Source organism: Phytophthora sojae, assembly GCF_000149755.1.
Source record: "Phytophthora sojae unplaced genomic scaffold PHYSOscaffold_6, whole genome shotgun sequence".
NCBI lineage: Eukaryota > Oomycota > Peronosporomycetes > Peronosporales > Peronosporaceae > Phytophthora > Phytophthora sojae.
This window is the reverse complement of record NW_009258120.1, coordinates 1,251,557-1,276,265: the sequence shown is the minus strand read 5'-3', so window position 1 is coordinate 1,276,265 and position 24,709 is coordinate 1,251,557. Positions and strand designations below refer to the sequence as shown.

Genomic DNA, 24,709 nt, shown 5'->3' with positions numbered 1-24,709 from the left:
TACGTGCGCTATGAGACGTGAGACGACGACTGGCATTCCGAAAGCCATGGCCAAGAAGAGCGGAGGTGCGTGACGACGAGGGCGGCCGCACGACAGCGACGGATCGTGGCGCAGGCTCACATGGCAGTGTACTGACTCGTGATGATGCTGTGCTGGCGGTGGTGGACGCAGGCTCGAAGCCCAAGGGCAATGCCGGCAAGAAGGCCGGCGGCAGCAAGCCCAAGAAGGCTGGCATGTTCAAGGCGCTCAAGAAGCAGGAGAAGAGGTGCGTGGATCGGAGCTGGCGACTGAATTGCATTGCGCTAGGACTGCTAGATGCTGACTGTACTGTTGCACCGCCGACAGGGCTGGCGTGGTAGCCGCAGACAAGAACGACCCGCACAGCAGCAAGCGGAAGGCAAAGGTGGCCAAGCGCCCGGCGCCCGTGTCCGACGAGTTCCGCAACTTTGACGAGCGCATGGCGGCGAAGAGCACTCGAAAACCCGGTGTAGTGCCCAAGGCTGCTGCGGTGGCTCCTCCCACGTTCGTCATGGCTGCTCCGACCTTCCAGTTGTGAGTGCCATGTACTCCTGTTATTGTTATGCGCGCCTGCATTGCACTCTAATGCTGGTGTTTGTTTTGCGTTTATTTTCTTGCTGTGGCAGCAACTCGAACCCTGGGCAGCCGACGCCCGCTCCGCGCGAAGTGGAAGGCTTTCACGGCTTCATGCCTGCGCTGGAGGCCCCGAAGGATGCACCGGCAGTGAACCCGAACCAGGCGGCCCGGCAGTCCAAGCCCGTGCAGCCAGAGTACCGCGGCAGCAACGTATTTGCTGTGCTCGACGACGGCGACGAGGAGCAGCAGAAGGCGCAGGCAGCGGCGCAGGCGGCAGCAGCACCGGCGTTCATGCAGCCGGCGACGTTCACGTTCGCGGCCGCCAAGCCCACGTTTACCTTGCAGTCGTCGCTGCGCCAGAGCATGCAGCCCGTGGCCGTGAACGCGGCGCAAGACATCGACCCCGACTTATAGACTGGCAATACATGTACGACTTCCATACACATCCACTACATGATGACTCCACTGCAATGCCCAACCTTGACCTTCTGTCAACTTTCTTCCTGTCACGGTAATGTCCGCTTCGAGATAAGTCGTACGGTATCAGATGCGATACGTCGTGGAATCGAGTAATACATGTTGAAAACACGTACTTTTATGCTGTAGCCAAACGGATAAGACAGGGTATAAAATGGTCGGTCGGAGCGGCGGCAGTTGCGATGATGCGTCGCCGTTGAGGCTCGCGCTTGAGCTGTCGGTGTCTTTTTGCAATAGAGAACGCCGAGCCCGAGCTCCGCTCCGCCGGCAGAGAAGCGCACGCGACGCGAGCCCAAGCAGCCCGCGCCCGAGTGCAGCCCAGCCCCTCCTGACCCTCCTCCTCCTTACCGCCGCGCAGTAGACTACGACCGGGAGCGCCGTCTTCTCGAGCCGCGAGGGAGAGCAAGCAGCAGCAGCAGCACGAGCCGCAGCGTCCGGCACGATGGGCAGCGCCAGCAGCAAAGCCGGCGACGCCAACCCCAAGAACTTGGGCGCAGACCCGAACGACCCCAACGCGTTCCCGCTGCACCACCACCCGTACTACAACCAGGCGGGCCACAACCAGCAGCAGCAGGGACAGCAGCAGCAGCAGCAGGGACGCAGCTTCGATGGCAGCGACGGGAAGCACCCGCGTCAGCAGCAGCAGTACTACGGCGCCCAGCACAGCGCCTCGGAGGCCATGGAGGTGGACCCGCCCACCGAGTCCTCCTCGGAGATGTCCTACATGGACGGAGAGGTGCCCAACGCCGCGCAACTGGACGTGAAAGACGCCGAGCTCGCCAAGGGGAACAACGCGCAGTCGGCGGACTTGACTGTCCCGCCCGGGGAGGACGTCGTGCCCATGGTGTTCAAGTGGGAGCACGGCGGACGCAACGTGTTCATCACGGGCACGTTCAACGGCTGGGACAAGCAGTGCCCCATGCACAGGTCCGGTAACGACTTCACGTACATCGCCAACCTCACGCGGGGGAAGCACATGTACAAGTTCGTGGTGGACGACGACTGGCGGTTCGCGCCCGACCAGCTCACAATGGCAGATGTGGAAGGCAACGTTAATAACTACGTGGACGTGTCGGACTTCGCGCCGCTGTCCGACTTTGACGGCAAGAAGCCGCAGGACGACGACGAAGACCCCGAGAACCCGTACTCTCGGTACATCCCCGAGATCGACGAGTACACCAAGGAGCCGCCCCCGCTCCCGCCGCACTTGCGGCACATTATCTTGAACAAGGTAAGCAACATGCGGTGCCTCCGGGAGTTGTGTTGCTGGTGCTGACCCGCGTGTTTTTGCGTCTGTGTTGTGTCATTCCAGGCGCCGCCGACTGTCGATGGCCGATTGCTGCCTGTGCCGCAGCACGTGGCGCTCAACCATCTTTACTGCACAGCAATCAAGGACGGTATGATGGTGCTGGGCATCACCAACCGCTACAAGCAGAAGTTCGTGACCACCGTTTATTATAGCCTCATGCCCGGCGCCAACTAGCTCTCGCCGCTCTTAGGCTAGGCGGGCTGATCGGTTAGGCAAGTGGGCGGGCGGGGTCGATTCCTGGATCGATTTAGCGTAGAGGTAGACAACGGGAGGAAGCGCGGAGCGAAGTCGCGGATGATCCAAGTGTTGGACGCGGCGCGAGGGGCGTGCAGTGCGCACGCCTCACCCACGCTTCTGTAGGAAGTAGACAGCACTCTTTTTTTGGTAAGGATCTGCTCGCGACGGTCGAGCGAGCGCAACGTCAGGGCACGGCCAACCTAGGAACGGCGAAGCCTAAAGCAATGAGAAGCGAACCACACTACATCTTCGTCCTTCCCAGCCATCGCCACCTGCCCTCGACGAATGAAAGAACACTTCGACACGAGCAGCGCAAAAACAATAAACATATTTTTGTCTTCTTCAGCAGCAGCAGCAGCGGCAGGAGCGCTATGATCCGCCAAGCCTGAGTCTACTTCAATTTGACGACGGACTGTCCTGCGCCGAGCTGTTCTCGTCCCAGCGCGCGCGCTCGCCTCCACCAAAACTGCAAGCTCCTCGCCCTCCCTCTCTCTCTCTCTCTGTACTGCTGTCACCTGCGCCTTCTATCGCTGGAACGAGCTTCAGCCTGCTGCTGCGCTGGGCTGAGACCGGACTGACTTGTGCTTGCTTATACGTAGATCTCGGCCCACAGGAAGAGGAAGAGCGAGCCGAAGCCCAGCAGCAGAGCCGCGATGAAGGCCAGCACCAGCTCCACCAGCGCGTTCTTCTTGGGGGCCACGGCGCGCGTGAAGAAGAGCGCCATGAAGACCAGCCCCGTCAGCAGCAGCACGACCGTGAGGAAGCCGTAGCTCTCCGGGTCCACAGGGCTCGTGTACGGGATTTCCTGCAGCATCCGACAGAACGCCGAAGTCAGTAGCTGTACTCTAATGCACATACACACAGGGCTGAGGGCCGCTGTGGCGCGCGGGGCCACTCAAGGCAACGCACCATTTCCATCGTCGCCAAGTATCGAGATCTGCGTGAGTGACACGTATGAAAACTGGTCAAGCTCGGATGATGTTCGATAGTCTATTGGGCTTACGATGACATAGGAGAGGTTTTGACGGAATGGATACATTTGCATTGCGAGCTTCCTGCAAGTCAACTTGCAGTGACAATGGTGCATGCGCGACAAGGTCTGGTGTATTGTGTGTATCCCCAGCATAAATACGAAACTTACTTGGATTCGTCTTGGTTCTGCATCGCCTCCTTGAGCCGCTGCACGAGTGAAGCTTTCAGGCCCTTGACGTCGAGTCCTCGCTTCTTGAGCTCTGCTCGCAGCTCCGTCACCTTCATCTTATCGACAAGGGCTACCGCGTCCTCCTTGGGCTCGGCAGCAGCGTTTTCAGACTGCGCATCGCCATCCTCTGCAGGCTTGGCAGCGGTTTCCTCCCGACTGGCAGGCTTTGCGCCCTCCTTTGCTTTGTCGTCAACAACAGCCCTTGCTGGCTGCCGAGGGCTGTCTTGCAGCTCCTTCTTGGGCTGCATGGTGTTTGATTTCTCGTCTTTGGCTTGGCTAGGAGACGAAGCCTCCGTGGTCGGTGCAGCCTTAACGTTATCGCGAGAACCGTTCGCTGTCGCGCGAGGAGAAGCGACTTGTTCTACATCTGCATCACTCTGTACGCCTTCACCTGCAGACGCATCATCGTTATCTCCCCCAGTGCCCCTCCTCCCTTCACTGGCTCCGACATCGTCTGCCTCGCTCCCAGACACACTCTCCTGCACGATGTATTCATCTTCCACCTCCATGTCTGAAGCCTTTTCAGCAGCCCTATCAGAGGACTTCCGATCTTCACTTGCATCGGCCTTAGTGGTCTTGTCCTCCTCTGGCTTCTTACTGCTCTGATCCATGTCTTCGTCGTCATCTTCCATTGCATCTTCCTTCTCTTTACGAGATGCCTCCTTGGCAGGCGATTTTTCTTTCTCCCCCTTCTTCGCAGCTTCCAACTCTTCGCGTAGCTGTTCCAACTTCGTTGCAAACTCAGCCTCCAGCTTTCGCAGCTTTTCGTCATGACTCTGCGAAAGAGCCTTCATCTTCGCCTCGTGAGCCTCCATAGACGCCGCGACCAGATCTTCCGTCTCCTTCGTGTGCTTCGACGGAAGGTAGCAGAGCGGAGGCGACGCGATCGTGACCAGGAACTTGGATTGGCTTTCGCTCTTTCGGACCGTCTGCAAGTGCTCCAGTTTGGTGCGTGCGATCTGCTCGCTGCGGTCCATCTCAGCACGCGCCACTGACGCCTCCAGTCTCGCCACCTCAGCCTCTTGACGAGCCCGCTTCTCGCGATCCTGGCTCTGCATTTTCTCCCTCTGCTCTGCCTCCTGCTGCTTCGTGTCCTGGCGCTTAAAGAGGTCCGTATCCTTCTCAATCTGTCGCTTCGCCTTGCCCAAGTGGCCCATCAGCGCTCCGAACATGCGCCGACTGCGCGCAATGCCGTCCTTTTGAGCGTACGGTGCCACAGCACGCTGCTTCCGCTCTTGGGCACGCGCATTGTTCGCAGAGGGCGAAGAAACTGAGGTAGAAGTCCTGCTAGTCTCCGTCCTCTCTGTGTGGTGAGCGCCCTCAGGCCTGGACACTGCCGAGTGCAGTCTTTGACGCTTCACTGCGCTGTTCTGGCCATTGTCCTCGTTGTCGCGCTTCCCCAGTCTCCAGGACGCATTGCCCCGAGCATTGTTCTCCTTCAGCTGCACCTGTCGGCCTGCGCCTCCGCCGCGCGCCGGTTCGCCTCCTAGGCGCGCGAACACGCTTCTGCGACCTGCTACTCCCTCTGCTGCTGCTCCGCTGCCTCGACGCTCTGTGGACAACAGCAAAAAGCACAAAAGGCAATGAGCGCAAAGATCGCGACGCAACATGTGGCTTTCCCTGGCCGTCACGCAGCCCAGAAGCTCCTACTAACTACACAGACTGGCAGGGAGGTGGGCAGGAACGCACTTGAGTTGTCGAGCGCCTCGCGCTTCTTGGAGAGCTCCTGCAGCTCGCGGCGCAGCGCGCGCTCGTCCGCCGACTCCGCCCGATCCGCCATCGCTTGGTGGTCGGTCGGTCGGCCTTCGATTTTGGGGGAGAAAAATAAAAGGGTCTCGCCTGTTTAAATGGCTCGGGCCAAGTTTCGCGGGTCCGGTCGAAACTTGGCCGACCCGGCCCACTCCACCCCTCCGCTGCCGCATTTAGTGCCTAAGTAAAAGTGGAGCGTTGCTTTTTTATATACTCTGCTATTGAGAATTTATCGATAGTTTCCAAAATTTCACACTACATAACCGAATATTTACATTTGAGCATTTACAATAGAATATCACCGAAACTATAATATGATGGCCCCGTCTAAGGACCTCTGGTCGAAGGGGACCTTGGCTCTTGTGGTGTCTGCGTTATGGCGCGCTACAGCAATCCTGGCAATCGCAGCATCCCTCGCATCAGCATTAGGTTGAGGTACAGCGCACCGGCGTACGATAAGGTAGCGCTCGAAGTCCTTCACAACCATGTAAAACGCCTGACGTATTAGCCCGATATGACTTGGATGAAAGAGCAGCAATTCCTTCTTCAACTGCTCTAAGTCGTCACGAAAAGGAAACATCAAACCCATTCGTGAGAGGTAGAAGAGCAGCCTTGTCTCCGCGCGCTTAATGGTGCCCTCCGGCGTCCAGTCGGCAAACGGCATATACCAGCGACACACTACACGCCCGTCCGTAGTGCCCCAGATCGTCCAGGTATCTCTCGGTTTGAATACGATGGCTCATGCCCTCTTGGTCGTTCTCACTCATTCACTCATTCCCACCTTGCCGCAGATGAAATGGCCCATTTCGTTTGTGAACTTCTTCAGCGGCGCCAGTTGCAGGAAATACAGACCCTTCGTGGTATTATCATGCTCCCCGTACCTGAGTGCCCCCCCCTCATGTTGTATCGGACACAATACGTCGGCGGGGGTATCTTCGTCGATGGGAGCGTCGAGGAAAACGAGAATCTCCTGCAGCATACGGCGCCCGACTGTATCGATGCTGTAGAGTGCGTGTGTCGCCTGCAGCGAGACCCAGGCTGTGCCCTCGATGTACATGATCTCCTTGAATACGAGCTCCAGCAGCCGTGCAGAATAGCGCCGGGCGGCCCGGCCTTGACGAGAGGCCATTGCGTCCGTTTAGCACAGTCCCATGGAATCAGACATCGAACCGACCCATACAAACTCAAAGGCTTTCTAAACTGTCAGGCCGATAGCCAAGTCTAAATTCGGTATGCCGGCTAAAACCGGCAGTTAGGTGTTTGAACTGCCTCCTTCTTTTGGCAAGACCCGGCGGGAGGCGTATGCAAGGCCTTCCGGATGAAATCCGTCAGAACTGCATCTGTCACGATGCATACAAATCCCTTGTTGATTGCCGAATCTGTAGGCCAAAAATGACTCGATCTGTGTACGAAAAACGGGTTTTCGACTGGGTTCCGTCGGACCTGCAATAACGCATTTTTACTTACGGTACATGCTGTATCCTAGGTGTAATATATATTTCTGACGGTAAGTTATAAGTCGAAGCGACACTTCAAGCAATGGCGGCGTCGAGCGGAGCTGCTGGAGACGACCCCGTGGCCAAGGCGCTGGAGCGGCTGCGGCTGAGGAAGTCAGGAGGACTTTCAAGCGGAGATCCTCTCGATGCATCTGCGGCGGTGACGCGGCTGCCGACGTCGACGCCCGCGGCGCAGCCTGCCGCCGGATTCCAGGTCATCTGCTCGGGTCAAGTGGAGAGCGTGCACGTATGTGCGTCGATAGCCTGGCATTAGTGAGAGTATTGCATTGAAGGTGACAACCTAACTTATAGCTGTGGTTGGCACGCTTTCACGCTCTTAGTACCCGGGCGTGACCAACGTGTACTGCAGATATACCATTACCTACGGCGTTGACTGGCGCGTACTTCACGTAAGTCTCCTTTGCAATCGCTGACATCTTTGGCGAGTGCACGTGGCTTACCTAGCCTTCTTCTGCCTTACAGGGGGCTGAGAATGGACTCTCACAGATCGCGTACCTGGCCAGCCACGAGGACGAAATCTTGCTCAACTTCCCCATCGACGTGTCGTTCAAGAGCACAAACCCGTTCGGCTGGCCACGACTTGTGCTAAGTGTGTACGGACTTGACGCATTGGGCCGTGACGTTGTGCGTGGCTACGGATCCGTCGCGTTTCCAGTAATGCCAGGTTGCTCCGTGCGCGAGGTGCCGCTGTTTCGCCCGCAGTCGTCTTCAGTGATGCAGCAGTTCGTGGCGTGGCTAACGGGCTCGCCGCCTGAATACTTCGACTCCAAGTTCGTGGCGCAAGGCGATAGCCGCGAGGTAACGCGTGTCACTTCCGCAGGCAAAGTCCGCGTGGTGCTCAACGTGGCAGCGCATGGGATGAAGCAACACGGATACACATAGCGAGAGATGCATGTCTTATCATTTCTCAGTGGTTAATGATGCAAGTTGCCATACAAATCAAGTGCACACACCCAAGCCTAAAGACCTACGCGCTGCAAACTTCTGTCTAGGTGAGAAGTTTGCCCACGAAGATACCCACCAAAGCTCCTTAGCACAGTCCTTCACGCGCCATCTCGGACATGCGCTCTGACAAGCGCTCCTTAATGATCTTTCGGCGCTTGCGGAACGATGTGCGCTACGTGGCAGCAACAGTTGTGCATACAGCAACGTCGTTAGCCGGATTGTCAGCGTATACGACATATCAACAGACAGCGTCTCAACTTACCAGGCGGCCCTCCTTGCTGAATAGCTCGAGGAAGCTGTGCTGCATGTCATCGGCTTTGCTGATCCACTTGTGTACGAAGCCGTCGACATCGTTGCGGACCTTGTCTACTGCCATGTCAAACTTGATACTCTTCTCCTTGATAAATGGCACGTTCATATCCTTGCCAGTGTAGCCGCGCTGCAGGTTACGACGGATGAACGTGTCGTACTCGGCAATGATGCGGATGATCAGGTCCGACGTGGAGATACCGTCCGTCCGGCGCGTCTCCAGGAACTTGCCCATAGCTTTAATGCGCGCGTACACGTCACCCTCAGACGCCTCACCAGACGCGTCCGAGTACGGCAGTGCGTCGTGGCACACGTAGTCGATCTTGTGCTTCTCCAGAAAGTCGTCGGACAGCACCCAGGGTGCGTCCTCCACCACTTCGTCCACCCACTTGCAGTGGCGCAGCGACTCGTAGCGCTCCTTGTCCGTCATGACCGTGCGGCCCTTGAGCTTGTGCGTGATCTCATCGCTGCAGCAGCCGACGATCAGGTACGTGTTGGGGTAGGCCTCCTTGCACTGCTGCAGGGCCTTGGCGTGTCCGAAGTGGAAGAGGTCGAAGATGCCGTCGGCGTAGAGGCGCAGGGGGCGGCCGGTCAGCGTGCCGGGCTCGCCCTCTTTCAGCTTCTTGCGGTAGGGCTCCGGCTGCGGCTCGGCCTCGCCCTCCTGGCTGCTGACGCTGTTGTCGTCGTTGACGTCGCCCGTCTCGGGCTTGGTCTCCTCCTCCTCGGCGGACGCGGCGGGGGAGCGGTGGTCGGCCTCGGCCTCCTCCTCGTGGTTCATCTCATTGGCACGTCTCTACATATCGAATCCCCACACCCCAAAGTATCAGTCGATGCGGCCAAGCTTAGACCCAACGGATCTCCGAGCCTCTTGAGCCGGAAATCTTCGAGCTGCTCCACACTTCGTCTCGGGAGATCGCAGTGGGGGACACGCACCTTTCTCGCCATCTCGCTGTTACTAAGTAGTCCGTCTGGTTCTTTTCGGTCGAAAACTCCACTGCCTGACACGCGGGCCACGTCGGAAAAATTATGCAAGTACTGTATCCACCTCGCTTAAATACGTCAAAGTACCGTGATTCGTCAGTTATTGTTCGAGTGCAAATGTGACGCGCCATGCATCGACTTCAACTTGTTATGCCGTTCGACGATCATGCCGATGACGCCGCCGACAGCGACGCCACGCGCGTGCTGCCCGAGTAGAGCTTGTGCGGCACGTTGGCGAGCTGGTTGCGCTCCGAGGCCACCGCGGGCTGCACGAGGATCGGCACCTGCCACTGGAAAGTCTGCCGCTGCGGGGCGGAGCCGGACTCGCCTGGAGGCGGCGGGGCGCCTGCCGAGAACTCGAAGCGGAGTAGCCACTGGAAGCGCACCAGGTCCGTCCGGATGCTCGGCAGCGCGTCGTGCGGGATACTGAAGCGCACGTTCGTCTGCAGCACTCCGAGCGTGTGCTCGCGGAAGGTGCCAAACACCTTGGACTGCACCACGCGCTCCGGGTCCAGCGCCATCGCCGACAGAGTCTCTTCTAGACACAGCGTCGCCGACACCTCGTAGCACGGGATGCTGGCGCGCGTGAAGTCGAACACGCCCAGCAGCACCTCACCCGGCTGGTAGAACTGCTTGGTGAGCAGGAAGCGCACGAGGTGACTACTGTCCTTGCCAATCGTAAAGATGCTCGTCTGCGCGCGCTGCATCTGCTCCGTTTCCACCCGACCATGCATGAGCGAAGGCCGCAGCTCGAACGCGATCTCGCTGCCCTTGCGCACTCCGACGGGTTGCGGGGCCAAAGACAAACTGCGGTCCAGCCGCCCGACGCGAGTAGTTCCGCCCACAACATGCGCCTTCTTAGGCGCGGTCTCGCCATTATTGTCGGCAGATCCTGCACTGTTGTCGGTCTTGCCTTGACTCGCCGCGAGATGGCTCGCACTTGCCACCGTGTTGGCCTCGAAAAAGTACTCGGACCCATACACCTCGAACGGCAAGTGCACCGACACTGGCTTGCTCCCCGCCGCGGCACATTGCGCCGTGATGGAGACCACATAGAAGACCTTGGAGGACGAGCCGCGGAACGTCGGGCAGATGTTGTCGGGCAGTGCAATGGCGAACTCGCGCGTGCAGCGCTCCGCTGTCCCCTCCTTCGCAGCCTCCGCTGCAGACACGGGGTCAATAGTGCCGTGGCCCTTCGCAGCAGCGGCCTCGAGCTCGGACTGCGTGGGCGCGATGTTGATGTCCGAGAGCAGCACCGACGGCGCCGAGCGGAAGATGCACGTGCCCGTGTCCCCGGAGAAGTTGCGCACGTCGGGCAGCGCCGCGCCCATCTTGTCGAACAGCACCACGTCCTCCGACAGCTTCCGCTCCAGCTGCGCGCGCTCCTCCTGCGACGCGGCGCGAGGCGACTGCACGTGCACCACGGGCAGCGTCAGGAGGTTGCTGTCCACGGTGACGTGGCCGTGCACCTGCGCCACCACATGGGCGATCTCCGACTGCGCGTCGGCCTTCTGCTGGTCGCTGACTAGACGCACCACCCCCTTGACGACGCCGCCGGGCCGGAAGTGGCGGCTCGCTAGCCGGGCGACCAGCACGCTCCCCTCGCCAGGCTGCGCGACGTGGTCGATCGTCATGCTTTCTGAGCTTTCGGCAAGTGATGGCCGATGGTGTGCCGCACACCAATGTTGAAGTGGGCCTCGTCCTCAAACCACATCGAGATGGACGTTGGAAGAAGGCGTCGCATTCGGCCTCTCCCACCAACGACAGCCCCGCTGCGGCTGTCGCTGATAAGAGCCCCGCACTCGGCGGCGCGCGGGTGGGTGCCTACATCATCCCATTTAGTATTCTTCCCGGCTACGAACACGACAATCAGAACAAAGACACAGCATGGCTCCGGTAAGGTTCTACACCTTCAACGCAAGGCTCTTGGGATAACCCCCATTCTAACCAATTCCGCTTGACTACTGCCATAGCAGACAGACAGCAACATGAACAACGAACCTGCCAAGCCGGAGCTTGTGAGCTCTGACGGGACGAGCGCAACCAGCACCGAGTCCTCAAGCTCCGCGCCGTTCCGCAAGATGCTTGTCGAAGGGGAGCCTGGCACACTGACCGGGCGTCCTCTGCGTCTCTACGCCGACGGCATCTTCGACCTCTTTCACTTCGGTCACGCCAAGGCCCTGCAGCAGTGCAAGGAGGCCTACCCCAACACGTACCTGCTCGTTGGCTGCTGCAACGATGAGATCACGCACAAGCTCAAGGGCCGCACGGTCATGACGGACAAGGAGCGCTACGAGTCGCTGCGCCACTGCAAGTGGGTGGACGAAGTAGTAGAAGATGCACCCTGGGTGCTGTCCGACGACTTTCTGGAGAAGCACAAGATCGACTACGTGTGCCACGACGCACTGCCGTACTCGGACGCGTCTGGTGAGGCGTCTGAGGGTGACGTGTACGCGCGCATTAAAGCTATGGGCAAGTTCCTGGAGACGCGCCGGACGGACGGTATCTCCACGTCGGATCTGATCATACGCATTATCGCCGAGTACGACACGTTTATCCGTCGTAACCTGCAGCGAGGCTACACGGGCAAAGAGATGAATGTGCCGTTCATGAAGGAGACGGGCATTAAGATAGACATGGCTGTGGACAAGGTGAAACAACGCATTACGGACCTTTTCGGCCGAAAATCCGAGCGCTTCCACCATCGCCAATCAGTGTAAACGCTGCGCATCCTCTCTGCAGTGGGAATGCCAGGCTAGAGCGCGAGAGGTAACGAAATATATGGCGAAATCATCGCTCTTCAATCCGAATACGCACTTGAGCCTTTCATTATTATCAAAGTCCGTTGACCTCGTGTACGACTCGCTGAACCTTTTTCGCTGATGCTGCAGCAACTAGCAATGCTTGAAGTCCTGCAATGCACAGCACATAGTCGTCAGCGAAAGTATCTCGGGCACTTCAACCCAATTACAACAGAGCCTTACCGCTTGAGAACTGCTTTTGCGCCTGGCGAAGGTCACTTGGTGGCAACGAGCTAAACCAAAGCAGTGTGTCCGCAGTGGGTCTTGCAGAACTACTTGCTACAACTTCAGAGTCTTTCTCCTCTTTGGTCTTTCCTGCTCTCCGATGATGCAGCGAGCTTCCTTCCCTCTCGCCGTCGACTGTGTCAGCTGCGTCTCGGAGTTGCCAGTTCCCCTCGGAGTCCAGCGTCACGACCCGAGACGCCTCAAACTCCTCGTGGTATGAGATCTCACTCAACGCATGCTCCGGAAGCCGCAGTCTAGCCTTCGTCAGCTTCAGAAAACCCTGCGCAATTGCGCACCAAATACAACGTCAATATCGTCTCTACAGACCGTGCAGTTGCCGCAGCAAGCATGACCTCACCTGTTTGAGCTTGGTACACGCGATCTCGTGCTCGTTCAGGTACTCCTCCAAGGATTCCACGCCCTCCACGAGCAGCTTGTCCGCCTTCATCTTCGTGCTCCGATCTTCCAACTTGGCGCCCCTTAGAAAAGTTGGGGGGGGAATTCTATGTACCCCACCCCCCCCCCACCCCCCCAACTTTTCTATAGAAAACGGCTGATATGAAAATGTAGCCATTAGAAGTGTAGCCATTTCTTTATCTGATCAATTCTTTAACTGAAACAGCGTATTTGACCGAGCGAACTGGGTCATTTATAGAGGTGTGACTGTAGCCACTTGGACGACGTCATCCCTTCGTGTAGCAACATGTCGGCGGCGCGCAGGCAGATCTCGCAGGAGACGTTCGACGAGTGCGTGGCCGAGAATGTGGAGGAGTTCGACATGTCGCTAGAGGAGGCGGTGGCCGACGCCGTGCAGCAGTTCGGGTCGCAGGGCGTGGACCTGTCCAACATCATCAAGAGCGGCGCGGCGCAGTCGGCCGACGGGCAGGAGCCGCTGCCTGCGCGGCTGAAGCGGCTCATCTCGGAGCTGCAGGAGCTTTCCAAGCTCAAGAGCGAGCAGGATCAAGTGCTAAACCTCGTTACCGAACTGCAGAGCGTCTGTGAGGAAGTTCCTGAGGCTCGCGTGGTGGCAGGACGCAACGATGCGGTGGATACGCTGCTGGCTCTGCTGGATTCGGACGCGGCCGCTGTGGTGGCGTCTTGCAGCAATTTGTTGGCGCTGTTGTGTGCAGACAGCACAGACAACCAAGACTTCGTTGGCGTTGCCGGTATGCAGCGACTTGTGGAGGTCGTGAGGCGTCAGCAGGAGGACGTGGACACTTTGGTGCGAGTGTTGGTGCTGGTGAAGGCAGCGTGTGTCAAGCACGAGGGCAACAAAGCGCACTTTACAAAGGCAGGTGGAGCCGAAGCACTGTGCGGGTATTTGGAACGAGCTAAGGACAACGATATGCTGTCCAAGCACTTGGCGCTGTGCTTCCGAGTGCTCACTATCAACGACGACCCGCGCGCGACGTTCTCACAGGCGCAGGATACCATCAAGGCCCTCATCGAGCGCGACATCATCCCGTACAGCTTAGAGGTGCTACGTCTAGTTGGGAGGAGCGATTCGACAGCACAGGAGTTGAACGCATCGCCTGATCTACTTGTGAACTGGCTTGCAGTGCTCAAGCAACTTGCCGTGACGGAGGAGAACTGCCAGCAGATCGCAGATCTGGACGGATTGACCACCGTGCAAGAAGTCATGCAGGCTTTCGAGCACAGCGCGCCTGTGGCCAAGCGCTGCATCACGGTTTTCAGGAATGTATCAGCGGCGGACGATCTAAAGCGCGCGATTCTGCAGTCTGGAGGCGTGGAGCGGACATTGCTAGTCATGCAGCGGCATGAGGCAGATGCATCGATTCAGCAGAACGCTTGCGCCACGCTAGCTGCAATTGCGCTCCGCTCTCCAGAAAACAGTCGCGCGCTAGTCGAGCTCGGGGCAGTCCGGCAAATCTCGCGCGCCATGCAGGCTCACCGTCGTGACGTAGCTGTGCTGCGCCAAGCAAGTCTGGCCGTGCGCAACATGGTAGCACGGAGCGTGGAGCTGCGCTCACGCTTCCTGCAAGACGAACCAGAAATCGAGCCGCTGCTTCGTGAGGCACAGCAATACCGCGGGTGCGGCGATGAAGCCTACGCAGCGCTCCGTGACCTGGGCTGCGATATTCAGCTGTCTTCTTTCGGTGCGGCTGCGGCCTCTGCTGCCGCCTCCGGATCCGTCAAGGCACCCATGCTCAAACCGCGCTTCAACCCTGTCCAGGTCCAGTCCAACCAGTTGCTCGACAGCGTCGAGGAAGCTGCGGAAGCACCGTTCGCCCAGTAGACTCAACGACAGCAGTTAGTCAGAGAGTATTGTTCTCTTCTTTCTTTCTTTCTTTCTTTCTTTCTTTCTTCTCCTTTCGTTTCATGCACCTGCCTATTCCCGACCTAGATCTCATCACGGCTGTCCTTCCCTCGTATATATGCACTGCCCCCAGCTTTGTCCTGTTACCCCCTCTCATCATCATCGTCATCATCGCTCGTGGTCTGCAGGCCGCGCTTCGTGGCATTCTTCCAGTCAGTCACGCACGATGCAAAAGTTGCCCTGGGTCATGCCGGCTTGGAGCGGGATCAAAAGAAACGAGAGGCATAGCATAGCACCGGCCTATTCCTGCACCAGGCCCCGCATCACAGCGCAAGAGATAGCTCCTTGCAACAGTGCACTACAACGCCGCGGCACGGCGCGTCCGACGAGCGAGTTTTTTTTATGCGATCGCCTGCCAGCTCTGCTCGACGATCTCGCGCACGCGACGGTTGTACTCCCGCCGGTTCTCCTGGAAGAGGCGTGCGGCCTCCGAGTTGGCCGGCGAGTTCGGGTTGGGATCGCACAGCAGCGACTGGATGGACGTGAGGATAGCCGAGATGTCGTAGATCGGCGACCACTGGTTCTGCAGAATGTCCAGGCAGATCTGGCCGTCGTTGTAGACTGCAGCAACAGCGACAAAGAATTAGTCAGCCATAACGCATCTCCACAGCCTGGTGACAGCCACGTACTGTTGGGGTGGAACATTTTAGTGATGAACTTGACGGTCGGCGCCTTGTTCGGGTAGTCCTCGCTGAACTCGAGCGTCAGGTTGAAGGTGCCGCCTTCCCAGGGAGTGTCGTCCGGTCTGTCGTGGAGAACGTAATGCAGGGTTAGCGCCACTGAGTCGACTATAGAGCGCTACAGTTCGGTAGGTAGTCCTCGCTGGTCGTACCCGAAGATGACGGCCTGCCAGAGCATGATGTTGTTGTCCATGGGGGCGCCCGACACGCCCGAGGGCGGGTCGTTCTGCAGCTTGCGGAAGTCGCGCATCAGTCGTCGGCGTGCGGCGGTGGACATGGCGGCAGGAAGAGGAGCGCGACGAGGAGAACTGTGGCGCCTTCGGACTTGGTGGCTCTGCTCGACCTTCTACTGTGACAGAGAATGTCGAGGAGCTTCCAGAAAGAAGCTGGGTTTCCCCTGTGGAAACGGATACGCGGGTGGCTCACACTAATCTGGTGTATAGCACATATTTTCCTACAGTAGTTGAAGTATCTTTTCGCGCCCTTTGGGTCTAAAAATAAAAAGGATCCGGACGAGCGCAACCGTTCCTTTTGATTGGCAAAGTGACAAGCTTGACGAGTCTACCAGCCCCAGCGGGCTCATGTCGACGGAGCGCCTAGTGCCCGGCGATGGCCACAACCTCGTGGTGCTGGCCAGGCTGGAGGCCACCGGCATGAAGACCGTGAGCGGCTACTCGTCCGCGTACGACGACGTGTTCCCGACAGCGCTGGACGGGATCAGTACGTGGGGCCGTATCTTAGACCTCGGTTTGTTGCAGTGATGTGAGGTCGGCGCTTACAATGAAGTGGCGCGTTGCATCGGTGTCTGTTGCGCGTAGTATCGAGGAGGGAGTTCAAGTTTTGCGTCGACGTGCTCAACCAGACCGTGGAGGACTACTTCCCGTGCCTCCCATGCTACGGCTGCGGATATTTATGGTGCTTTACAACGTGCGGGATCTCGCTCTGCTTCTCAGAGCCGTGCACCAAACAGGTACGGGCGCCTCAATGGCATCGACTTTGTTAGCGCGTTGAGCTGAGCTGCGACTGCTCTATGATTTAAACTGCTTTTATTGCTACTGCAGCTCTCAGACAACCTGGAACTGGTGCTGCGTCGACTAAACAACCGGGAAGAGCTGCTGTATCGAGGTGTCGTGTGGAGTCTCAAGCGCTGTCAGCGGACACACACATCCTGGATAGAGATCGCGCAACTTGTGTACGAATGAGTCACTCGGAGTGACACCGGGTATCGGGTACCAGATTTCGCTTTGCACGCAGGCAATTCACCAAGCAAGCAGGGCAAGTACAAGTTCACAGTCACGAGAGTGCGTCACGTCAGAAGTCATCCAATAACATTACGTAGTGTACAGCAACGGCATACTTGTGTCACAGTCATCTATGCTTGCGCCTTGGTGCATCGTGGCTGCGTCTCCACTTCTTCTCTCTATTGTCCCAAGCTCTATGTTTCTCTATCTGTATCCGGCCTGAAATCGATACAAAGAGCACGCAAGAACAGCGTCAGTGTGGGCCGAATGAGATCAACAGCAAACAGCGACAGACAGAGCTATTCTACTGTTCAAGAGATTTCTTGATTGTCTTACCATGCAAATAGGAGGCGCGAATCCTCCTATAAATATATACGAACCTGAGTGTCTGGTGGCCCTCCTCCTTGTTTACTTACGAGTTCTTCTACGTCTCCGCACACTCTCGTTGCCGTATCGCCTCTCTTGGCGCCGCGGTCAGCTGTCGTCTAAGTCATCACCACTCCCTCGAAGAGAACCACGCGGCTCTTGTTCAGCTCCTTGCACACCTTCTTCACGCTCTTCTCGCCGATCATCGTAACGTCGCTGATTTCCTGGATAGACCGCTTCGAGTTCGTGTACGCTGCCACCAAGTAGATCACCGACGCCGCCACTGCAACCGGGGGTTGCCCGTTCGAGAGCTCCAGGCTATCTGCTTTCTTCGCCACCGCGTGCGCAATCATCTGTGTCTTGTTCGGCAGACCCAGCCTCGAGCAGAAGCGCTGCACGTACTCTTCGGTCGACGCCTGCTTCACCTCAAGATCCAGTCGCCGCTGCAGGCTCATGAAGGACTTGCCGATTCGTCGCTTCGGCACTCCAGACGCTTCTTCAAACTCCTTCAACGACCGTGCATTGCCTGCCTTTCTGCACGCGATAAACAGCACTGCGACCGCCATGCTCTCCCGTTCCGGCCCTCGCATGTTCACACCCTGCTTCTCCGCTTCCGCGTACACGTCCAGCGCAATCTCCACAATGTTCTTGGGCAGCGACAAATAGTCTGCCACCTCTTGGATGCGCGCCATGTTGCGCTGCATGCGCCTGACCTTGGCGCTATCGGACGAAATGTTCGGCCGCTTGTGTTTGTGCCCGGGCTCGCCGTCAGCGCCCCCGCCGCTCTTCTTCGTGTCGACCAGGTACGTTGACAGTGAGAGGCTGTTCAGCCGCGCGTCCGCGACGTCGCCAACTCTGGATTTCGCAGCGGGGTCACCACCCCGGTCATCATTAGCAAACGTTCGCCATTCGGGGGAATCATCTATAATGCGCTCACCGAGGATCATGCCGCAGCTGCGGCACACGACGTCGCCCGCGCTGAAGTCCGTCACGACGTCCGCACTTCCGCACTCGCGGCAATGATCCGGCACGCACTCGCCTCCCATAGTCAATCACTGGCTGAAGAGGTCAGCCCAGGGAGGCCAATAGACTTTTGTTTGGAGCTTGTAGAGAACTCCAAACACGGTCAATGGAGAATCTTCGGGGTGCGATCGAGAGAGGAGGAGCTGGAGAATCTAATGCGCCCTCTTCCCGATGGATACGCGTCTGCTAGCCACACCCACGCGACGTCTAAGCTGCACTCGAATGCCGCGCTCCTTGGTCGTGTCCGCCGCCTTGTGAAACTACTGCGATCCACCGACCTGAAAAACCTCGTGAGCGAGGTTATTTTGTGGAAACAGTCGATTTGTCAGGATTTCGTGTGGACACATGACATTTATTACCTTGCAAAGGATCTACGATAGTCGCGACACGAAGCAGCACCATGCGCTCGGCTCGAGGCAGCTCGCAGCCCGTCACGACACCCACGAGGAACATGTCGGCACCACTGCAATATCAACTCGTTATCGACACTCTTGCGATCAGGAGGAGCCTCCATTCACTGCAATCCGAGCTGTATAGCACGCGCTGAAGGCGGGTTTCTTCGTTCCGCCGCGCTGCACCACGCTGGCTCGCCTCTCCACGCGTATCTTGTCCCTCCTGCAGCCTCTAGAACTTGAATCCCTTCTTGGTCAGATCTGCCTTGGCCTCCACTACTTGCCGGTCGAGCTCCTTGGCCGCCTCGGGGAAGTCCTGCACCGCCATGACGGACAGCGCGATCACAGCCAGCGAGTACGCGCCGAAGGACACGAGCGCGTACATGGGCAGCGCCGTCACCACCTGCACCATGCGCGGGTCCTGCACGGTCTCGGTCGCGTACCGCAGCAGCAGAAGCCACAGCGCCAGCAGCACGACGAACGCGGCGAGCCACTTCTGGTACTTGAGCATCGCAATGGCTTTTTCTATGTGGTCGCCGGTCTTCAATAGGGCTCGATCGCGGTGCAATCTTTCCGGGACGGAGACGATTTTCCAGCTCGCTGATTCGCTGAAATGGCATTTTCCGAATTAGATGGTCCCAGACGGTCTCCATTTTCCAAGTTTACCCCCAACTAGTCGTGGCGAGCCTGCAGCCGATGCAGGAGCCCGCGGCCTTCCTGCCAGAGCCTCCGCTGCCGGTCGACGCCAGTGCCTTGGTCGAAGCGCAGGACGAAAAGGTGATGGGCCGCCGCAAGCCCAACATGACGGACGAGGAGCGGCTCAAGATGGCCGACTTCCTGCTCAAGCACAGCCAGGGCGAGACGCGCCTGCCACGCGCGGTCATCACCGCGGCGGCGGACAAGTACAATGTGCATCGCAACACCGTGTCGCGCGTCTGGAACCTCATGAAGGTGGCGCTGGATGCCGGCGCGTCCACGGACGTGGTGATGAAGCAGGTGCTGTCCAAGAAGCGCGGCAACTGCGGCCGCAAGAAGAAGGACTACTCGGCTGCGCTGGAGCGCGTGAAGCAGCTGCCGCTGAACCAGCGCGGCTCTCTGCGTGCGTTGTCGTCCGCTGTGGGCGTCCCGCGCACTACGCTCTTCCGGCTACTGCGAAATGAGGACGGCGTCACCACCACCACCACGGACAGCCAGCAGGAGACCAGCACGGAAGTCAAGCCGACAGTTAACAGTGTGATCAAGCCGGCACTATCCGATAAGAACAAGCGAGAGCGTCTGCGCTTCTGCTTGAGCAAGATGCAGCCGAACGGAGTGTTCGACGACATGCTCAACGTGGTACACATTAACACCAAGTGGTGCTGGCTGCCGAGCAGTCGCGACGCCAAGAAGACGAAAGTGATGTTCCTGGTCGCTGTCGCTCGACCACAATGGGACGATGAGCGCCAGCAGGAGTTCGACGGCAAGGTCGGCGTCTGGCCGTTTGTGGTGGCCGACCCGCCCTTGCCGCTGGGATCGTACGTTCAAGACGTGCTCGCTTGGGACCAAGCTACGGCTCAAGTCGGGCGGGTCTTCCGAGTATTAGAGAACATCACGAAGAAGGAAATCCAAAGTATGATCACAAATTATGTTATTCCGGCAATCAAGACGAAGATGCCAAGGTCGATGCGTCGCGAACCGATCTTCATCCAACTGGACAGTCAGCAGGTGCGGCTTACCCCCGACGACCCAGTGGTGGCGGAGCATGGGAGCGCAGACGGCTGGAATATCCGCGTGCAGTACCAGCCAGCGTACAGCCCGGAGCTAGTTGTGCTTAACCACAGCTTCCTCAAGTGCATTTATCCAGAACCGGTACCACCGCATCTCCGCAGCGTAGCCGTGCAGCTGCCTCCAATTGAAGAGCTCGTCGCTGGCGTGGAGCGCGCTTTCGCTGCACTGCCGAAGCAGCGGATAAACGACGGCTTCCTGGCGTTGCAGAAGACCATGGAGTGTGTCATGACGGCTGGAGGCTCGAACGACTTCGAGTCGCAGGAAGACGTGACCAAAAAGAGTCTGCAGCAGGACGGTAGTTTGCCCGTGAGCGTAGTGTGCAGACCAGAGGCCTTGAGAGCGTGTCAGGCCCTCCTCAGCATTCCGCAAGAGTGAGCGAGCTGCCTTATTTTCAGTTAATGTAGTAGTCTTCTGGTGTGCGTGATTTTGCTTGGTGAGCTGCTCAGCTGGGTTGACGTTGAAGTTGTCTTGTGTGCACCACACAACAGGGGCATGAAATCTCCATTTCGGCCAATCCGGGCCGCAGCCGACTGTTGCGTCCAGTTCGAACTGTCTCCTCCACTCACCATCCGAGTGTCAGAAGAAGAGCATCATGGCGGAGCTTCCTGCGAGTCCCGGCCACGGTTCCGAGCCCATGCCGGAGGTCCTGCTCTCCGTCGCAGAGGCCACCATGGCCGCGGACGCCCAACCGGCGACCACGCACAGCGCGGACAAGAAGACGAGCGCCTGGAAGGAGCGCGGCAGCAGGAACTTGACTTACGAGGAGCGCCGCTCCATGCTCGACTTCCTCATGAAGAGGCGCGTCGAAGGCACCACGAAGCTGGTGCGTCACGCCGTCATGGACGCTGCCAACGAGTTCGGCGTGGACCGCCGCACGGTCTCGAGGCTCTGGAAGCGAGCGGTGCAGAGTCTGGAGAACGGCGACGAGGTGTGCGACATCGCGTCGCGCAAGGTCGGACGCCGCGGCCGCCGGAAGCGCGACTGGTCGGCGGAGCTGGAGCGCGTGAAGGAGATCCCATTGGCCCAGCGTGGATCCATCCGTGCGCTGGCCACGGCTGTCGGTATCCCCAAGACGACGCTCTACGAGCTGCTGAAGGAGGACGGGAACCCGACCATCAACTCGATCAAGCCGTCGCTCACGGACAAGAACAAGCTGGAGCGGCTCCGATACTGCTGCAGCAAAGTGCGTCCTAATGGACTTTTCGACGATATGCACAACGTTGTGCACATCAACATGAAGTGGTTCTCGCTGCCGAGGGACAAGAAGACTAAGGTCATGTTCATGACAGCGGTGGCTCGACCGCAATGGGACCCGCAGAAGAACGAGTACTTTGACGGCAAGATTGGCACGTGGCCTTTCGTGAGAGAAGAATTGCAGGTGCAAGAAGCGGATATGAAGCCGTCGCAACAAATTCCTGAACGAAAGTTTGTCGCCCTGGAGTCGGTGACCAAAGATGACGTGCAGCGAATGATCACGGAACTGATCGTTCCTGCTATTCGACATACAATGCCAGCCCACCTCATGCAAGGCGCAATCTACATTCAGCAAGACAGCGCGAAGATCCGCACTTCGGGCGATGCGGTGTTCGCGGAAGAAGGACGCAAGGAAGGCTGGAACATACAGATGCAAAACCTGCCGCCGTACTCCCCAGACTTCACCGTGATGGACAACAGCCTCTTCAAGCCAATCCAAGCAGCACTGAAAATGCCGCCGCCTCCTACACTGGGAGCATCGGTATCGGGGCTCACCGAGCTAATGTCTGGCGTGGAGCGAGGATTCGCATCGCTGACAAGGGACAAAATAAACGATGCGTTCCTGACGTTGCAAAAGGCCATGGAGTGTACGATGCGAGTGCAAGGGTCGAATACGTACGAGCTTGGACCCACCGGCAAGGAGCAGCTCCAGTTCATCGGCAGCCTGCCTGTAAGTATATTGTGCGACCCCGATGCCATATCGGCATGCAGAGCAGTGCTCGATGAGGCTACCGATGAAGTTCTTGAAGTTCTTTAACGACCTGCTATCAAGTGCTAGTACTACTACGTAGTATGGGTGCAACCAAATCCATGTACTTTTATCGGTATACTTTCGGGACATCGCGACTGCAGGCTTGTCATCACGTTTATCGTTGTTACCAGGCACGCGATCACTATCCTTTATGCAACAAACTGAGCGCCCAGGTTCCACGCGATGAAGGCAAACACCTCGGACGTCTCCTCGATGATCTTGGTGGTGGGTTTGCCAGCTCCATGGCCAGACTTCGTATCAATTCGGATAAGTAGAGGGTTGGTCTGCGCCTCCGAGTTGCCGAGCTGGTGTTGCAGTTCCGCAATGAGCTTGTACGAGTGCAGGGGCACAACTCGGTCGTCGTGATCGCCCGTAGTCAGCAGAACCGACGGGAACCCACCACGCTCCGCGAGCGTTTGCATGATAGAACTGCCAGCATGTGGCACGTTGTGCACTGGCGAGTAGCGGCGAATGTAGTTGAAGTCGTCAGCCACGTCCGGGTCACCATAGTCCGTGCGCCACGCGTGTCCAATGGTGAACTTGTGGAAGCGCAGCATATCCATGACGCCCACAGCCCCCACGGCGCAACGGTAGAGATCGGGGCGCTGATTACTGGTGGCCGCCACGAGCAGACCTCCGTTGGATCCACCGTGGATGGCAATCTTCTCCGGGTTCGTGTAGCCCTCCTTGATAAGGTACTCAGCAGCGCCGTGGAAGTCATCGAACACGTTCTGCTTCTTGTGCAGCATTCCGTCCTGGTGCCACTGCTCGCCGTACTCACCACCGCCGCGCAGATTGGGCAACGCCAGCATGCCGTTAAAGTGCTGGACGAACACGAGTCGCGACACACTGAAAGCCGGCGTGAGCGAAATGTTGAAGCCACCGTAGCCGTACAGGTACACAGGCAAGTCGCCATTCTTGGGTGCGTCCTTGCGCTTCACGAGGAACATCGGGATCTTCGTGCCGTCCTTGGACGGGTAGAAGACTTGTTCCGCCTCAAACTGGCTTGGATCAAATCCGTTCACCTTGGTCTCCCGGAAGAGCTCGGCAGGAGGAGCCGAGCCCGGGGTTGACTTGGCCAGGTCAACGCGGAAGATGGATCCCGGGTAGAGGAAGGAAATGAAGTGGTAGAACAGCTCCGACTCCGTGCGTTTGCTGGCCACTCCGACAGTGCCCACACTAGGCAACGGGATCTCGTACTGGAACACGCCGTCCAGGTTGTACACGTGGAGCTCGTTATGGACGTCCTTCACGAGCTGCACGACCAAAAGGTTCGGCGCCACGGGGTGGACGCCTTCGATCACGATAGAGTCCGGCTGCTCTGGGATCACTTCTTCCCACACAGGCGTAGCGCTGCCGTCGCCCAGCTTGGTGCGCACCACACGCTCGCGCGGGGCGTTCGCATTGGTCTTGAAGTAGTAGTAGTCTCCGTCATTCAGAATGTACGAGTACGCCGAGTCCATGTTGTCCACAAGCTTGATAACTGGGATGGTTGAGTCACTCGGTCCCTTTAGGAAGTTGTCAAAGTCGCTCAAGTCAGCGACGTGGATCATGTTGGCGTTCTTGCATCCATCCTGCACGTACAGCAGCAGCTTCTTGCCATCATCGGAGACCTCGGCGCCCACGTTGAACGTGGGCTCGCTCGGGTACGCATACACCAGCTTGTCCTGCGACTGCGGCGTGTGCAGCGTGTGGTACCAGAGCTGGTGGTTCATGTTGGAGTCCGTCTCGGTGCCTCGCTTGGGGCCTTCTTCGTCGTCGTGCTTGTCGTCCTTCATCTTCTCCGGAGGCGGGTACCTCGAGTAGAAGAAACCCTTGTCGTCATGGGTCCAGGAGATGCTGGAGAACTTGACCCACTCCACCGTGTCGTCCAGGATCTTGTTGCCGTCGTGCACGGCCATGACCTTGATGGTCTGCCAGTCCGAGCCCCCGCGCGAGATGCCATGGGCGAAGAACAGCTTGCCGTCGCCAAGCTTGGCCTCCGAGAAGGCGCGACTGGAGAGAGCAGCCGTGCCGTCCGCCGCCAGGAGGTTGGGGTCCAACAGCACGCGCGGCTCGCTGTGCAGCTCGCCCTGGATGTAGAGCACGCTCTGGTTCTGCAGCCCGTCGTTCTTGGAGTAGACGTACTTGCCCCCGTACTTGCGCGGTGCCGAGAATTTCTCGTAGTTGAAGAGCTCCGTCATACGCGCCTTGGTCTCGCCCACGAACGGCACCTGGCTGAACACGCGCTGCGTCACGTCGTTCTGCTTGGTCACGAACTCGCGCGTCTCGGGCGAGTCCGGGTCCTCCAGCCAGCGGTACGGGTCCGCCACCTGCACGCCGTGCAGCGTCTCCACCAGGTCGCCGCGGCGCACAGCCGGGTACGTCAGCTTCTCGGCCACCAAGCCCGCAGTCTTCATCGCCTTCTTCATCCGGGAGCAGATCTTGCAATGAGACGCACTTGAAGAAGTACGTCGGGAATAGTGACATGAATAGTGACATAGTGGGACGATCAGCAATTACTTGAACTCAGTATGAATACATTTCGACAATGAAAACACACACTCTCGAAA

General features: G+C 58.3%; 11 protein-coding genes across 11 annotated transcripts; 4 read left to right on the top strand and 7 right to left on the bottom strand.

Annotated features, from left to right (window-relative positions):
* Positions 1–46: 46 nt before the first annotated feature.
* Positions 47–1,008, top strand: PHYSODRAFT_351861 (hypothetical protein; the record flags this gene model as incomplete). Its single annotated transcript, XM_009532332.1, has 4 exons — positions 47–65; positions 172–265; positions 346–552; positions 645–1,008. 4 exons carry the CDS (start codon positions 47–49, stop codon positions 1,006–1,008), a joined length of 684 nt encoding a protein of 227 aa, XP_009530627.1.
* Positions 1,009–1,323: 315 nt separating this feature from the next.
* On the top strand, positions 1,324–2,554 carry PHYSODRAFT_561976 (hypothetical protein; the record flags this gene model as incomplete). The annotated part of the gene is made up of 3 exons (XM_009532331.1): positions 1,324–1,807; positions 1,856–2,302; positions 2,384–2,554. Exons 1-3 carry the CDS (start codon positions 1,514–1,516, stop codon positions 2,552–2,554), a joined length of 912 nt encoding a protein of 303 aa, XP_009530626.1. The 5' UTR covers positions 1,324–1,513.
* Positions 2,555–2,927: 373 nt separating this feature from the next.
* On the bottom strand, positions 2,928–5,598 carry PHYSODRAFT_361180 (hypothetical protein; the record flags this gene model as incomplete). Its single annotated transcript, XM_009532330.1, has 5 exons — positions 2,928–3,422; positions 3,621–3,672; positions 3,759–4,152; positions 4,294–5,370; positions 5,508–5,598. 5 exons carry the CDS (start codon positions 5,596–5,598, stop codon positions 3,207–3,209), a joined length of 1,830 nt encoding a protein of 609 aa, XP_009530625.1. The 3' UTR covers positions 2,928–3,206.
* Positions 5,599–6,330: 732 nt separating this feature from the next.
* PHYSODRAFT_334978 (hypothetical protein) lies at positions 6,331–6,696 on the bottom strand (the record flags this gene model as incomplete). Its single annotated transcript, XM_009532329.1, has 1 exon — positions 6,331–6,696. The coding sequence occupies one exon, from the start codon at positions 6,694–6,696 to the stop codon at positions 6,331–6,333; it is 366 nt and encodes a 121-aa protein (XP_009530624.1).
* Positions 6,697–7,883: 1,187 nt separating this feature from the next.
* PHYSODRAFT_286562 (hypothetical protein) lies at positions 7,884–12,710 on the bottom strand. Its single transcript, XM_009532328.1, has one exon. It carries the CDS (start codon positions 10,951–10,953, stop codon positions 9,484–9,486), a length of 1,470 nt encoding a protein of 489 aa, XP_009530623.1. The 5' UTR covers positions 10,954–12,710; the 3' UTR covers positions 7,884–9,483.
* Positions 12,711–13,048: 338 nt separating this feature from the next.
* Positions 13,049–14,602, top strand: PHYSODRAFT_259266 (hypothetical protein; the record flags this gene model as incomplete). The annotated part of the gene is made up of 1 exon (XM_009532327.1): positions 13,049–14,602. One exon carries the CDS (start codon positions 13,049–13,051, stop codon positions 14,600–14,602), a length of 1,554 nt encoding a protein of 517 aa, XP_009530622.1.
* Positions 14,603–14,619: 17 nt separating this feature from the next.
* PHYSODRAFT_354949 (hypothetical protein) lies at positions 14,620–15,698 on the bottom strand. Its single transcript, XM_009532326.1, has 3 exons — positions 15,516–15,698; positions 15,313–15,428; positions 14,620–15,244 (listed from the first exon to the last, which is right to left on the bottom strand). Exons 1-3 carry the CDS (start codon positions 15,638–15,640, stop codon positions 15,024–15,026), a joined length of 462 nt encoding a protein of 153 aa, XP_009530621.1. The 5' UTR covers positions 15,641–15,698; the 3' UTR covers positions 14,620–15,023.
* Positions 15,699–15,944: 246 nt separating this feature from the next.
* Positions 15,945–16,565, top strand: PHYSODRAFT_511517 (hypothetical protein; the record flags this gene model as incomplete). Its single annotated transcript, XM_009532325.1, has 3 exons — positions 15,945–16,083; positions 16,182–16,333; positions 16,425–16,565. 3 exons carry the CDS (start codon positions 15,945–15,947, stop codon positions 16,563–16,565), a joined length of 432 nt encoding a protein of 143 aa, XP_009530620.1.
* Positions 16,566–17,089: 524 nt separating this feature from the next.
* PHYSODRAFT_361176 (hypothetical protein) lies at positions 17,090–18,241 on the bottom strand (the record flags this gene model as incomplete). The annotated part of the gene is made up of 1 exon (XM_009532324.1): positions 17,090–18,241. The coding sequence occupies exon 1, from the start codon at positions 18,014–18,016 to the stop codon at positions 17,090–17,092; it is 927 nt and encodes a 308-aa protein (XP_009530619.1). The 5' UTR covers positions 18,017–18,241.
* A 243-nt stretch (positions 18,242–18,484) lies between these two features.
* Positions 18,485–18,898, bottom strand: PHYSODRAFT_286559 (hypothetical protein; the record flags this gene model as incomplete). Its single annotated transcript, XM_009532323.1, has 1 exon — positions 18,485–18,898. A coding segment is annotated over one exon (281 nt), but the record flags the coding sequence as incomplete, so codon positions are not given.
* A 3,343-nt stretch (positions 18,899–22,241) lies between these two features.
* PHYSODRAFT_561955 (hypothetical protein) lies at positions 22,242–24,568 on the bottom strand (the record flags this gene model as incomplete). The annotated part of the gene is made up of 1 exon (XM_009532322.1): positions 22,242–24,568. The coding sequence occupies one exon, from the start codon at positions 24,566–24,568 to the stop codon at positions 22,307–22,309; it is 2,262 nt and encodes a 753-aa protein (XP_009530617.1). The 3' UTR covers positions 22,242–22,306.
* Positions 24,569–24,709: the final 141 nt, after the last annotated feature.

Excerpts from the sequence above, each read along its gene's own strand:
- PHYSODRAFT_354949 (XM_009532326.1), bottom strand. The coding sequence starts at position 15,640 with ATGTCCACCGCCGCACGCCGACGACTGATGCGCGACTTCCGCAAGCTG. Across the intron at positions 15,429-15,515 it reads TGGCAGGCCGTCATCTTCGG|ACCGGACGACACTCCCTGGG; the intron begins GTACGACCAGCG and ends TCTCCACGACAG. Across the intron at positions 15,245-15,312 it reads TAAAATGTTCCACCCCAACA|TCTACAACGACGGCCAGATC; the intron begins GTACGTGGCTGT and ends CTGTTGCTGCAG.
- PHYSODRAFT_286562 (XM_009532328.1), bottom strand. The coding sequence starts at position 10,953 with ATGACGATCGACCACGTCGCGCAGCCTGGCGAGGGGAGCGTGCTGGTC.